This window comes from Lepisosteus platostomus, chromosome 15 (assembly GCF_059453375.1).
Source record: "Lepisosteus platostomus isolate fLepPlt1 chromosome 15, fLepPlt1.hap1, whole genome shotgun sequence".
In the NCBI taxonomy this organism is placed as follows: domain Eukaryota; kingdom Metazoa; phylum Chordata; class Actinopteri; order Semionotiformes; family Lepisosteidae; genus Lepisosteus; species Lepisosteus platostomus.
In genome coordinates, this window is record NC_142625.1 from 26,280,222 (window position 1) to 26,295,482 (window position 15,261).

The window sequence follows — 15,261 nt, forward strand, 5'->3', positions numbered from 1 at the left end:
CATTAAACAAACATTTTTAATAAAACTCTCTTTACTGAGACATACAAGTGGAGGAATATTTAAAATATAAGAAAGCACTTACATTTTCACAGGTATTTCTTGGTAAAAAATACAATCTTAAATGAGATATACATAAAATATTTTGTAAAATACAGATAAACATTCTGCATGTTTTGATACGTCTTGATGCTTCATAGCAGTAAATATTTAATAAATGATCTCAGGTACACACAGACGCAAACGAAATGTAAACCAAATCTCTGATTACAAGCACAGGAGTTAAAAATAGGAATGGTAGAGCTCCAATAGCACATACGGTATATAGAGAACAAAATAAAACCTCTGATGTACATCCCGATTTATTTTTAAACCTAAATGCTGAAAACACATAAAAAAGTTATCAAAAGTGCTGTTGAGAAATTGTATTTCCAAGGTTATTCATCGGCAAATACAATTAAATAGCCTTTGGGAAAGATGGATTAGAAGCTATATTTTCTTAAAACTGCAGACAGCCATTGCTATCCTCCTAACATATCATGCTAATGTACGCCACTTCTTTGCTTGTGAGACAGGGGAATCTTCCAAAAGGGGCACGTTTCACTCCCAGGGGTTGGGACAGCCCTCGGAATGGACAGTGGGAACTACAGGAAGTGCATTTAAAACCAAGAATGTAAGGCACTTCTGTTCCCAGAGGGTTGTGGCCATCCACCGTTGCGATTGAAGCCTTTACATTGGCTTCATTCAGGAAACAGCTGGATAAGATCCTCAGAACGATGAACTGCCACCTGCCAAATGGTAGCCAGCTGAGCTGAATGACCTTCTCGCATTTATAACCTGTCCCAATTGTGGGTCTTCTGCTCAGTCTGAACTGTGCTGTTAAGCTACCAGATCAGAACACATTTTGGGGGAGTGTGGACAGGTTACGCGCTCCCTGTGCTGTACGGTGAGAAAGTCCCAACCCTGTTGTATTGCGGACTAGCTCTGAAGGCTCCTTTTCTTCTTCTGCTTTGCCTCCGAATCCGGCAGAACTCGTATGGTATTGATTGCGTTCCAGGAAATAGGTTTATTGATCCAGCACAACAGTGACGTAGCTGCCTTGGAATTCATAGCTTGAAGGATAGCACGCTCTAGCGATCTGGTCCGGCCCCAGGCTCAGAACCTCGGAGAGAACCAGGTTGCTATTGCAGGTGGTGGTCTTTCCTTTTGGACTGAGATATCCTAACCAATTCCTAAATTCACTGTTCTGTCTGAGGTGCTATCCTCTAATTAGATGTTAAACCTTGGTCCTGACCAAATTCTACTCTGGGCTTGAACTATCTGGTTTCCCTGAAGTTCCCCTTTAATTCACCCGGTGCAGCAGTTTCTCACTCCTCCCCCCGATCTGCTGGGCAGTGGGGCTGCTGGTGCAGAATCTTTGGGATGAAAGGCACTATATACATGAAATTAAATGCATAGCAGCAGTGCGGCAGCTCCTGCGCCCCCAGAGCTGTGTGCTTGTGGACACCTGGGGGTGTCTCAGTGTCTTACATGCCTGGTTGTTCAGTCTTTGAGAGTGCAGGAAGAGTAAAGAATGGTGCCAAGCAGACAGCCCCCAGGACGGAGAGACCAGTGATTTAGACTGCGGGACAGGAAAAGGAAACCAAGCGCAGTCTTGGTATGAACCTGAAGGCAGAGCTCTGGTGGGAAATATTGAAGTGAGAGAAGGGCACAGATGCTGTGGAGCCGGACGGGACACTGGGGGAAGAGCTGGGCTCACGGACAGGGACACCGAGCTCGGCGCTCCAGTGCGGCTCTCTGCTCTCGGCGTGCGCTCAGCCCGTCACAGGCTGGGGAAGTCGAGCGAGGCCGCAGGACCAGGGCGGAGGCGATGACGTCGCGGCTGGGGAAAAGTACGGGAGTCTCGGGGCGCTCGCTCCCCAGCTCTGTGCCTCGCTCCCTGCTGCTCCGAGACAGGGACACGCCTTTCCGCACTCCAGACAGATCTGTTTAGTCATTGATTTCAGTGTTTGCCTTTTCACCTCTTTCCAAGTTTTTTATCTAAATTTTTTTTTATTTTTGCGCTGTTTTTTGGGTGTTTTTTATTTACCCTGTAAAGTGACCCAAACACTGTTGAGCTCCAGGGGCCCCGGATGAAATCGTTGAGAAAACCTGGCGGTCCGGAGCCCCTGCTGGCCTGGCGCCGGTCTGAGGACAGGGGGCCACGCAGACGCTGTGCGCCCGCCCAGGAGCAGGACCAGCCTGTCGGGGCAGAAGCTGTGGCTCGAGGCCCGGTGGGGTCAGCAGCCACACAGCGGCCCGCGCGCTGGAGCTCTGCGTTCTCAACCCCTGTCCTCAAGCGGGACGCTCGTGGGATTGTGTCCTCGCGCGCGCTTTAATGAAGACGAGTGCGGATTCTGGTTTCGTGCCCCCTCTCGGGGGTGTGCTTCAAGAGCGGGGGGTTACAGGACTGGCGGAATGGCTCTCTAGATTGTCTCTGTGAGGCGGCGACCCCTGCTCCTCTCGGTGCAGACAGCCCAGCTCGTCGAAGGGGGAAATCAGTCTGAAAGCAGCAGGTCTGCCTGTGAAGGTGCTGCTGTTTCTGTTGCTTTGGGACACCTGCTGTCTTCCTGATGGCGGTGCGGGGGCAGGTGAAGACGGGCGTCTGCGGGCGCTGGGCAGTGGAAGGCTCAGGGCAGTCAGCTCCTGGCCTGTGCTCAGTCACGCTGTGCTGCAGCTTGGGATCAGTGGTCTGTACGGTAACGGCCGGAAGTCAGTCCTTCAGGAGCTGTCCGTCGGGAATAAGGCCGCTCTCCGAGGGTGGAAGGACGGGGGGCTGTCCGGGCCCTTCCCACAGAATCGGGGAGCAGCTGGAGCAGATGAAGCCCAGCCCAGCCCAGCGGGCCTCTTCGGAACCAGCGGAGATAAAGCTCTTCCAGGAAACTGCTGCAGGGGATCTTCAGGTCAGTCAGCCATGAGCCGGAGGCCCGGCCTTTCCTTCTCCAGCTTTTTAAATGATTATGGGTATGACCTGTGTCTGTGTGGTGCTTCTAGCTATCGGCATAAATGAGCTGCGGGCTGTTTTTAACAGGCCTCTGCCTACCTGCCATATTAACCCAAAGGATGTGTCTAAACCCCCTGCGTGGGTGTACGTGGGGTCTGTGGGATTGGGGGACCTGCACAGAAACAGGGTGCACCCCCCAGGGCGGCTGTCTTGCCTCTGCTTTGCCATCTGGGTGCCACCTCCGGGCACAAGGAAGGACACGAGCCGGAGGGGGGTTTGCGGGATCACAGTTCTCCCCCCCCCGCACACGCTCGGACCCTCAGCACTGCGGGTTGCCCACGCGGCAGTAGCAGACCGTCTTGAAGAGCCGGCAGTGGCAGAAGGCGCAGGGGTCGCAGCAGGCGGCGCCGGGCAGTCGGCAGCTCCCCCAGACCGGCACGCAGTTGGCGGGCGGCGGCGGGCGCGGCTTCCTGCTGCGGGACACGAGCCGGTTCTGCGGAGGAGAGGGCGGGATTACTACCGGGGGGGGGGGGGGGAGACATTATCATTTATTAATAATACAATACGCACAGTAAGCAGCACACATCAACATACAACAATATTATACAATATAAGTTGCAATATTTACAAAGTATGCATCTTGACTTAGGGAATCCCAGACCGCTGCCAAGTATTCAGATCCTATTTTTTGTGCACCGTCTTTATTATTAGAGTTGACTTTCCCCAGTTTTAACCATCCCCAGGAGACACCGCGGGGCCCTGGCCTAACCTGTCCCTCAGTTTCCAAGGCCGTCTGTCTTCCAGGACTTCTTGTTTCTGATTAAAATCGTGCGATTGTCTTTTTCTTTCAGGAGCTTTCGTCCATCCATGCATCCCTTGGTCCTTCCTCTCCCTGCTTTTCCCAACGGGGCGGGCGAGCCGGAGCCTATCCCGGGGAGCGGCAGGGCGTGAGGCGGGGTACACCCTGGGCCGGACGCCAGTCCATCGCAGGGCACACACACTTACACTAGGGCCGGTTCTCCCCAGACGCTAATTAAGTCACCTCGGGTTTGGACGGTGGGAGGAAACCTACGCGAACACGGGTGGGGGCCATACAGACTCCACGCAGACAGCACCCCAGATGTGCGGATTTGAACCCGGGGCCACAGCCCTTGCCGACCGCTGCCGCCGGGGGCTTTCCAGCTCTAGACACGACAGAAGCTGCACAAACACGAAGAAACAAAACAGACCCGAGTTCTGTAACGCATGCAGCCGGTGCTGTGCAGCCGGCCTGTGGGTTTGAACGAAGATTAATCCGGACACGAGAGACCTCGAGACGACTTCCCACCGTGTGAGTTCAAGACGTGGAATCGGTATCCTTTACTTAGGGCAGATTCCCACTCAAAACGTGCTGAAACATCAGAGAAATGGCTCTATGCTGGGGGTTTTTTTTTTAAGAAAAGGAAAAGGGTTCGCTTTCTGCCTATGACGTTTATTTCCATTTTTTCCCACGTTTTTGAAAAAAAAAACTCAGTAGCTTTCAATGAAATGTCAGTGTAAAGTGAGGGTCAACGGAGGTTCTTATTTGGTCAGATTCATGTTCGGAGTCGTGTCTTGTCGGAAAATGTAACATTCAAGATGCTGTTATGATTATTATCTTCTCTTATTATTACAGTAAGTGGCGAAGCGCGTTCCCGTTATTCCGATCTGATCTGATCTGGTCTGGTCTGATCTGCTGCGCAGCGGGACAGTTTCTACAGTGGCGGTCGAAACGGGTCCTTTAGTCAATAATAAAGGTAATAAAGTAATGAAGGGTTTTGACAGCCTTCTGGATCCTATGCGCTACACAAATACAACTGCTATTGTCTTCACCGCTATGGATAGTAGTAAAGTTATCATTTTCAAATGCTTCTCCTGAGCTGGACAGCGCCCTGTCGGGCAGTACTGTACCGCATGTTCGCATGTGGCGTATTTTCCAGCTGAAAACTGGAAGGGCAAATCTTCTCCTTTCTTTATCATCATTGTTTGCCGCAGATCACGCCCGCCAGCAGAGTTCAAAGTGCAGGTAACGAACATACTTTCATTGTTATCTTTTCCGTCGCTTTTCTGTGGTTCTTCTTTGTTTTCGGAAGCTCTGAAAAAAACGAAAAGTTATTTTAAGGGAATAAGGTTATAACGCTTGTAATGCGAGCAAAACGTAACATCGCCAAACCCATTTGTGTGAACTATATGTGTGCGAGTATCACAGGAACTCTTTAATTTCTGAAGTGTCATCTAAATGGGACCTCTGTTCTAAATCCTTCAATCCTGTTTGCTTCCCATGGAGAATTAAATACCTAATGGTTTTGAATATACTGTAGCTCTTACAGTCTTTACCATGAGAGGTATTCCTGCCACATTGCCCACAGATTCAAGGGTGTTAATTTGCACTGTGCTAAGAGTAAATATGCAAAATTAGCTTGGGTTAAAATCTTGCAGATGTTCTTGGAGTTCTGTAGTTAAAGCACAGTCTGGGTAGCTGAGGAGGTCATTTGGCACACACAGATCTCTTCTAAGAAAGTTGAATACGGAACGAGACACACAAATTGTTTTGCCAAAGATCAGAGGTTGGAACATCCATCCATCTATTCTCTAAACCTTTTATTAAGTCAGGGTCAGGGTACGCCCCGGACAGGAGGCCTGTCCACGACAGAGCAGCGTACGCCCCGGGCAGGAGGCCAGTCCACGACAGAGCAGGGTACGCCCCGGGCAGGAGGCCAGTCCACGACAGAGCAGGGTACGCCCCGGGCAGGAGGCCAGTCCACGACAGAGCAGGGTACGCCCCGGGCCGGAGGCCAGTCCACGACAGAGCAGGGTACGCCCCGGGCAGGAGGCCAGTCCATGACAGAGCAGGGTACGCCCCGGGCAGGAGGCCAGTCCACGACAGAGCAGGGTACGCCCCGGGCAGGAGGCCAGTCCATGACAGAGCAGGGTACGCCCTGGACAGGAGGCCAGTCCGTGACAGAGCAGACACACACTCACACCAGGGACAGTTTACCGAGAAGCCGGTTAACGTACCAGGATGTCTGTGGACTGTGGGAGGAAACCGGAGCACCTGGAGGAAACCCACGTGAACACGGGGAGAACATACAGACTCCACACAGACAGCACCCCAGCTCTGGAATTGAACCCAGGGCTGCAGCACTGCGAGGGGTGCTAACCACTGCCCCAGCCTGCTGCCCAGGTCAGAGCATCAGAATATTTAACTTTTCAGTCCCGATTGATTCATTGCTACCATGCCGGCTCATTTCTGTCATCTTGTGATGAAGTCTGCAGCACAGGAGTGACGTGTTGGGGCACAGCTCTACACAGCTTGCTACAAACTGGGCTGCACAAGGCAGTAGCGCATTGCAGTTAGGCTCAGCTGTGGATCCAAATAAGTTTTATTATGGGCTGTCGATCTATTAATTAATGTGTAATAGCATAATTTTTCTTAAAATCACTTAAAAAAAAAAACGAATGTCCAGATTAAGTACCATGAAAAAATAGTATAGAATGAAAAAAGCACTTAAATATTATTGTATCCATTAAAAGGCAGTTGGGAGTCTGCAAAAACTTTATAACTTGACTGTATAAGCAGCCTCTCACAATCACACCCTCCCCACCCACCACCCCCCGGCACACACAATGGAGAAACAAAAACCAACCCATGTTATCCCGAGATCGGGAATTCTGGATTCTGTCAACTGACCTACTATGACAACGGGTGGGACGTCTGGCTGGTTGTTCTCGTGGAGGCTAGGTGACGTCGAATCATTCGACTGTTCCATTACCATGTGCGCATAGGCCACAAGCAAGCCAGCAGAGCTGAACACAAAGCAGCAGAGCAATGTCACGGAGCTCATGTTAAAATGCAGAGGCCTGGAAATAAATAGCAGAAATAGGTTGTCTCTGAAACGCTCCAAAAGTGGTATTGGATACATCTGTCTTAATGTAGCATTTAGTTAATTACAGATATGACTATTTCCTTATATCTCATTCATTGCTACATTTAATAATTTCTAAGCCCTGCACAGAGTTTGGGAGAAATATTTGACCAACTAAGCCTCCTGATGCTGGAATAATACTTAAAACCTTTTAATGCGATCTGACAGAATTGATTCAAAATGTGTTTATGCCCTTTGTTATCGAAAGTTGATTTTAGCACATAGAAAGATGCAAGGTTACATCCAAGATTTGTTGCATAAATGAATGTAGGTTCTTAAATCATTTGATCTTAATGAAAATGTTATTTCTTTACTTGTTTTATATTAATTTAACATTAAAAATAATTCAAAGAGATAATAAATGTATTAATTGTTTTTGATATTTTTTATTCTTATTACTACTAATCCTGATATTTAGTATTGTAGTGGTCTTTTTCTATAGCAGCTTTCTCGTTGAAAAGGACATTTGGAGTCTCATCAGGACTTGCTGTATATTGCTAAATGCAGGATAAAAGTAAAAAATGATTTATTAGTTAGGAGACATATTTCTGCTTTTAACTCTAGTGACTTAAGCTAAAATAATATTCCATGAAAAAAATCCTTAAGAAAAATGTATAGCAGAATACTGAAACAGATGAGTTCTCCATTTTATTTCCACATATATATTCCCTTCTAAGACTGTAACTGCTCTTTAAATGTTTTGAAAATATATTATTCCCAGCCACTGCAGCTTTTGAAGGATTAACATTGGTTCAGAACGGATGTGTGTATTGGATTTCTAAAGCAACGATTTATACAAAGTATCACTTTGTTTAAAAACTAGATGTTCTTACGCAAGAAATGTTGATGCATACATTCTGTAACATCTAGACTGAGGCATGTATCATATCTTGCCATCTAGCCACAGTGTTTTAGAATTTTGACAGTAAAAATGTACAAATCACTCAGGTTTGTTTACCACCAGAATATCAGATGTGCGATTCATCTGACAAGACAGCTGAGGAACAGATGCCATCCACTTTGATTTATTTTGAACATTTAACTGGGTGACTTTGATCTTTTATTTGCAGAGATGCATCAGGTTAGTCATATATATCTAGACTAAAGTACAACATTCTTGAATTACAATTTAAAACCTGAGCAAAGGTAACACATTTTAGTCAGTGTTGATTTAGGGATTTTATTTACTTTGCCTGAGTTGTAAAAATGCACACAAAACTATCATTTTTTGTCTGAATTGGGAAAAAAGGTTTGCTTGCTTCAAGATCTTGATAAAATGTAGCAGTTATTTTCCATTACATTTATTCAACATTCTCAAGAGTTTTAAAAAATGTATTCTTTGACTGGGGTTTCAGGATTCAGGAGAAATATTACGTGACATGTAAATAAATGTGGAAATTTCCCTAACATTCTAAAAAAGGGATACAGTTTAAAACAAATTGTTCCATCTGCATTTACTCTTGAAAGCAGAGATTGCTGGTTTTAATGAGAAAAAGAACTTCATCTATAACACAAAACAGCCACAAATGTGCCTGCTATGAACTATAAAGGTTTTGATTTTTACATCTAAAAAAAATACTGGAGGTAGTACAGAAGTGTTTGCAGCCAACAGCAAACATTTTTTTAGTTTGATAATGCAGTTGATTCCCTTTCCAGACAGAAATGGACCCCAGACTGCACTGTACACGGAGTGTAGTCTGTTGTGCTATAAGCGCTGTACTGTACGTGTGTATTCCTCAGGAACAGAAAGCACAGAGAATGCTGCAAAGGAGCACTTAACAGAACTTAATGTCATATGAAATATTTGAGATTATTCTTGCAAAATGAAACAGCACAATAAAGCTGTCATGTGAGGACAAATAGTTTCTGTGTTGCTTTGCACTCTCACACTGGCAGTGCTGTCCACTCGAAGCTTTCATACAGTATGTACAAACAAACCTAAAATATAGTGTATGTAGAACATATACAGTAAGTTTCCTACATACACATATGGCATATATACACTTTTGTTGGTGATTGCTCTAATATTTTTTTAAATTTTCCATTTTAACTATGTATTTTTTTAATATGATCAGTAGCAAAATTACTTTTACAATGTAATTAGAATAAATACATATTATATGTGCTTAATATTTTTTATTAACTTAATTCAATAATTTCTGTTGTAACTTTTACTTTACTGATGATGAATCTGCTAGAATAACTTTTCATTAATAGTACAGTAGCTTTGCCTGGTCGTTGGATGTTTCTTTTTGCAGCATTATGCAGTGTATAAACTCACATCATCTTTCTCACACAAAGAAGTCCTTCTTTATACAAGAATCTATTATATTAACATACCAGACACACCCGAGTCCTTGTAAGATAGATGCAGAAGATTCATTGTGAGACATTTAAACTTTAAAGAAAGAATATAATTTGTTATTGAAACACAATCAAAACATTCAGGCAAAGAGAACTTGATAATTAAGAAATATTACCAGTTTATTGGCTGATGGGGTTATAGAGCACAGATTAGTTTCTACAAAATAATAAACTTTGCTTACATAAAAAAACAATAAGAACTTAACACTGGTCATAGAAACTTGTTTAAAGTAAATGTTGCTTACTCGACATGGTACTTTCCAGATTATTCTTTTTGTATTTCTTATAATCCAGGCGGATATTTTCCTTAATATTCTCTACTTTATTCTGTTAAAAAAGGGGATTTGTAAATTTCTGAGAGAGTTTACTGCTTTGCTGTGTACATTTGACAACAATCTGTTTATAATGGAGTACATATGTATCAGCTAAAGCATTATTGAAGATCTTTGGTAAAACCCCAAGGGATAAGATAATCTTCTTGAGATGTCAAAGAGCGTTCTGCAATAGCTGGTGATATAAATTTTCTGTCAGTCAGAAAAAAGTAGCGCTCTGAAGAAACATGCTTGGCAGGTTGAAGAGAAGTTGAAGTGGACCCTATTTACAGTACCAACATAAAAAGCTTGTACACAAAAGAATTACAAACACAAGCTGGCCACAATCTGTGGCACAAGATAGTACAGTATCTAAAACAATCTACATGTATTTAACAGCAAAATATCTTCTGTGCTATACTTTTCTGTTGCTCGTCATTGCAAAGCAAGACAGTTCAAGTAAAGTGAAAGTTATGATAGATTAAATTGCGATAAAGGACTTGTGATTTCTTTATGGGTTTCCTGAGAATGGGTTTCTTTGTGTACAATTCACACAGCTAGTTGCCTCTTAATTAGTTTAGTATTAACTAACATAATAGTATTATGTCCAAAGTTCGTATTAAATACTGTGTTTAATTTATGTTTTTCAGTGAGTCACAAAAATCCATTTAGTCATAGAATAGGCAGAAAAGTTTTACCCTCTCCTCCCTCATTCACACAGCTAGAAGTTATAATAATTCATTTAATCTGTATAAGGCTGATTTTGTGTTCTGAGTAGTGTCAAAGAAAATGTAAATAACAGTACATGTTGAATAAGCTCACCCGTAGTTAAATATAGACGTTACACACTGTAACACAGGTAATTGTTGAAAGTAATACTTGGGTGTGCTTGAATAATAGATCTTAAACACCTTAAAAATGTGGTGGAAGCAATCAAAATAATCTTCCTATTTCAATGTCTGTGTACCAATCGTCCTGTTTAAAATGTTTGTAACTGTTTATAACTGTTTGTTATAGCGCAGTAGTTTCCCGGGTTTCGGGAAATACTGGGTAGACAAGGAAAGAAATGGTGAGTGGTTAATATCAAGCTGTGATTTCTGCCATACCTAATAATTACACTTACATGTCCTGAGATAATTCATTATGATGAAAAATATTCATTATTGTGACACAGTTTCTAAAATATTCACAGTAACGAGTAACTTGCTTCTAATTATAATATTTAATATTATCAAGGACTTTTATTGCATGTATTTCTCTATAAATCCAGTTTATACGTTTATTTTCATTGTTAAAACTGTACTTGGCCATGTAATGCGATCTGCACTAACGAGGTTATAGCGGTCGCTGTTTTAATGATTTTAAGCCATTCTGTGACAGGTCAACGATTTACAGGAGTATTTCTGTTCGGTTTTAGGAATTCTGTCCCTGTTTTCAGTAAATGAGCCGATTTTGCGTTAGAATACGAGACAGCGTTTGGCTAATGACTTCCCTTGTCTTAAGTCGTTAAGTTCGGCTTCCTGTCTTAACCAAAGCTGCACTATAAACAAGAATTAAAAAAGAAACCATATATATTTTTTTGTATGTAGAGCAAGATCAAGTACAAAGTTTCTTTGTCTTATCGGACTGTGTTTTCTTAATTCTTTAACACATCCTCACTTTAAATAAATATTAAAAAACGGAAAGGGTAAATGCATTTTCTGGCACATGGGTCAGACATGAGGTCTACACCCAGCATCATGCACTTACAGTACAGTACATGACTACTTATGAGCATGACCAGTGTTTTTATTAGATTCTGTATAACTGACAGACTTTGAATTGTTTTCGTATTAATTTGTGGTCAACCCCAAAAAAAATGTTTTATTTTTCTTCTTTTATATTTGAGCCCGTTAACATTCATCTCGGCACACCGGACCATCTGCCCAGCAGCACCTTCGCCAGTGTAGTTTGCTGAGTTACACTTCCCACACCGTGCCTGTACTGTATGTAGCCGGAACGGTAAAACAGCAAGCATAGAAATGAACCAACTCCGTTGTTTTTTGAGATTCATATTGATTACATAAAGCTTAAAATAAAACCTTTAAAAGAATAACACAATGTTATTGAAAACTTGAGGAAAACTCAGTTTTTTGAATATTTAGAACATACAATGTTATAGCATGACAGATCTATTTTAATGATAAAGTTTCACATGTTTCCCGTAGGATTTCTAAGCTGTGGTAAGAAAATTAGTTTTTTTTCCCCCTTTTGTCACAGTAAACATTTGTATGGGAGAGAGAGCATTGGTAATAATGTCATTGCTCAGTTAACAGTGTTGATTTAAGATGCAAAAAAAAGTTATGATGAATAAAGTAGAAATGTGTTTTATTTATCTGTTTTAACAAAACATTTTTATGCGTTCAATTAAGCACCGGAAATATTTGAATTACAGTATCTTTATTTTCATTGCAAAATTATAAATTTGAACTTGAGAGACTTCCAAAGACTGGGACAGCTAAGGGTTATAGGACAAGATACAACTGAGAACTGAAGAAAAAATGCGAGAAATCAGAACTTTTTAAATGTACATAAATGCAACCTGAAGGCTTCTGTACTTTCTGCACGACAGTATACTTTGTCTGTGTGGAAAAACAAATGTCTGTTTAGTGGGTGCCAACTAGATGCTTCTGACACAGCTCTCCACCCATCCATTTTCTAACTGCGTCATCCAATTCAAGGCTGCACGTCTCACAAATGATTTCAATAAAAATGTTTTTTTTTCTTTAATTTTTAAATCAAGTAAGATTTTTTTTGTCTCCCATACACAGTGCTCCCATGCACTGGAAAAAAAAATGTCATATATTATATTACTATTTCTTGGTAAACGACATATGTGCCTAGATTTATAAATCTCCTTTTACATTAAAAAAACACACAGCTCTTCGTAGATTCTGATTTTAGTTATATTTACAGTACTTGCTCACTGTCTTTCACTTATTGTATGAATTACTCTGATATTATAAATCATACATCATTTAAATGCTCCCATTTCTTTCTAAATGAGAACACAATAAATTCACTTTGGCTTAAAATTGTAAAAAAAGCTTTTAAATGTATTCAAGAATTAACAATCATTACAGCTTGCTAAATTACCCCGCCACAGAAAGCAATTGTTATTCTCCAGAAAACAATTTAACTTTAAAAACGATAAATACCCAATAGTTACTCTGCACTGCTGATGGTGTCACAGAATTTGAAACACCTTGTAACGTTCCGAATTGTCCTTAAACTGGATTTTAATTGGTCAGCATAATAATTTCAGTGAAATAGTTTCAATCTCATAAAATATAGTGTGCTACAAAACAATTATAAGAAAATAGTTTTATTTATAGTTTTAGAATATTAATTTGTAATCTTTTGGAAGTTACAGTATGTAGTTTCTAGTGACGGATTAACACCAAGCCACAATCGATTGATTTGGTCTCTGTTTCTTCTAATACAAATTATTTTCTATGGAATACATTTTGAGCATTATTCGGAAGAAAAAACAACAATCTTTGCAGATGAAAAACCTGAAATGAACAAGCGCTGCTGATGATGGTAGTTTATTTACCAGTTTCTTTATGAATGCAAAAGCCTGTCAGCCTTGAATAAAAGGTGTGAAGACACCCACATGTTGATGATTGGTTATATTAAACTGGATACTATGGCTATAAAAGTTTATCTTTTGTGGAACTTTAATCATATAGGTCCTATAAGTCGGTCCATTTCTGTTTGTGCACAAGAGACATGGTGGCATGCACTTTATCGTAAGCTTTTAGAAATCCCTTTCAAATAATGTTTAGTTTTGGACGATTTTATATTTCCCTTGTGAATTACTGGCCAATGTTTGACCTCTGAGCCTAGCTTTGATATTTTTAGAAGAAACTGTTACCTTCCTTGACATAAAACACAAGTATAGTTTTGTGCCTTGTTGGTCCTGATTAACCCCGTAGCATTCCCCAACTAATCCTTCTTTGATTTGTTTTACAATGAGAGAAAAAAGAAAAAAGTATATAAGGCTTAAGACATACCTTTCTCGTAGTCAACAGTTTATCAATATGGTCTTACAATCTCTTTACTCCCTTGTTCTCAAGCTGCAAATTAGAGCCTTTTCGCCTGTTAAACGACAGAAAAAATAGGGCAAATCATGTAGTCGTGCATTTTTGAGAAGGAAAACCGAGACACGCAAGTGGGGGCGGTTCCACACATTTTACAAAAAAACCCTATAGGTTAGAGCAAAGGGTCAGTGTTTTTGGTAGTGATAATTATGAGAATGGGAAGTCTTTTCGTTTTTATCTGATTATTCAGAAAAGGTTCTGGAAAGTGTTTTAAGATCCTTTTAAAATCACAGAGCCTCCCCATTCCCCTATAAATCTCAGTGCTACCAACTGATTGGGTACTAAAACAGAGTCTGGCCATTGTGGTCCATAGTCTGAGCTTCCAGGAATTAAAAACTGTACAGACTGGTCATTGTAGAGGTCATTTTATGAATCATATCAGTCAGAACGCAATGCAATTGGTTATACAGTGTTTCCTTTATATTAGGAAGATCACTTTGAAAACATTTTCCTCCAGTCACAAACAGTGATTCACCTTTTTACTGGCCAGGGAATCTATTTTTTCAAATCAATTTTTAGAAATATAACTAAGCCTAGAGTAGATCAAGGATAATTGGGTTGCAGTTACTTTTATAAGGGCTATGGTGGAGCCACACTTCTAACTGAATTTGCTCCTTAAAATCTTTACTTTTTGTGTATTTTGTAATCAGAATATCTTTTATCTCCGTTTTAATTTTAAACACATATTGTATTTAACAATTCTGTATCTTAAGTGATTGAGCTAAAAGTGAGGTGCAGTAGTAGTGCAATCCCCTTGACATGCTAAGAGTGTATGTTAGAAGTTTCTGAGAATCCTGAAAATGCTTGCATTTATCCATTATTAATGTGGTTTTGAGCAGAAAGTTTCTCAGACCTTCCAAAAGAGAACTGGCCGTCCAGTCCATTTTCTCGGGAGTTTTGCACAGTCATTTAGTTTCTTTGCTTTGTATGTTGGCAGCATTGCTGGGTTTCTAATTTGTTTCAGTCACATTTGCTTTGTCCTCTCGTCTGTTGACTGCAGATATACTGGTGCCTTGATTATTAGTGGTTTCAGTTTGTCTTCAGTCATGGGCTGTTTAAAAAGTTTGTTTGTAATGTTTAAGAAACTTTAAAAAAAATTAAAATAATACCAAACAAAAGAAACACAGCAGTGCTCTATATATGCATGCTTTGTAGGCTGTATTCAGCCTGAGATGTTGTGGTGCTCAACCCGAGACCACTGTTATGTCAAATGTCCTTTCTAGGAGACATACAGCAGTTGTCTTTGACATGCATGGATAAATGATGTTCCTTTTAGTAGGACAGTTGTTTACATCTCTAAACGTAGCAGCTCCGACAGTAGGTACTACTGTGTTGGAATTGTGTTCTCTCATTTAAAACAAAGGTCTGTTTTTAAGATCATTAGAAAGTCTACAAAGGAGAGTAGGACATTTAGCAGAGCAAGACTCTTTGATGGTTAGAAGTTAATTGATCCAAGGATCTCATCCATTCATGTGTGGAGAGAAACCATGATGCTGGCTTCAGCAACGTGTTTGGATAGA

General features: G+C 41.3%; 1 protein-coding gene and 1 long non-coding RNA gene across 3 annotated transcripts in view; one reads left to right on the plus strand and one right to left on the minus strand.

Moving 5' to 3' along the window:
* asip1 (agouti signaling protein 1) overlaps positions 1-15,261 on the minus strand; it is a 26,823-nt gene continuing 11,562 nt past the window's right edge. Inside the window, exons 2-5 of one of the 2 annotated variants that reach the window (XM_088607849.1) lie at positions 13,655-13,739; positions 6,690-6,859; positions 5,038-5,093; positions 1-3,473 (exon numbers count right to left, since the gene is read on the minus strand). In XM_088607849.1, the coding sequence (XP_088463975.1) occupies positions 3,300-3,473; positions 5,038-5,093; positions 6,690-6,843 (384 nt within the window). In that variant the 5' untranslated portion in view covers positions 6,844-6,859; positions 13,655-13,739 and the 3' untranslated portion in view covers positions 1-3,299. Of the gene's footprint in view, positions 3,474-5,037; positions 5,094-6,689; positions 6,860-13,654; positions 13,954-15,261 lie in introns of those variants that run through there. The other variant, XM_088607848.1, reaches the window with a different exon arrangement.
* Positions 4,903-15,261, plus strand: part of LOC148648406 (uncharacterized) — a 16,466-nt gene continuing 6,107 nt past the window's right edge. Inside the window, exon 1 of the long non-coding RNA XR_015926717.1 lies at positions 4,903-5,024. This is a non-coding gene — a long non-coding RNA (uncharacterized LOC148648406). The remainder of the gene's footprint in view (positions 5,025-15,261) is intronic.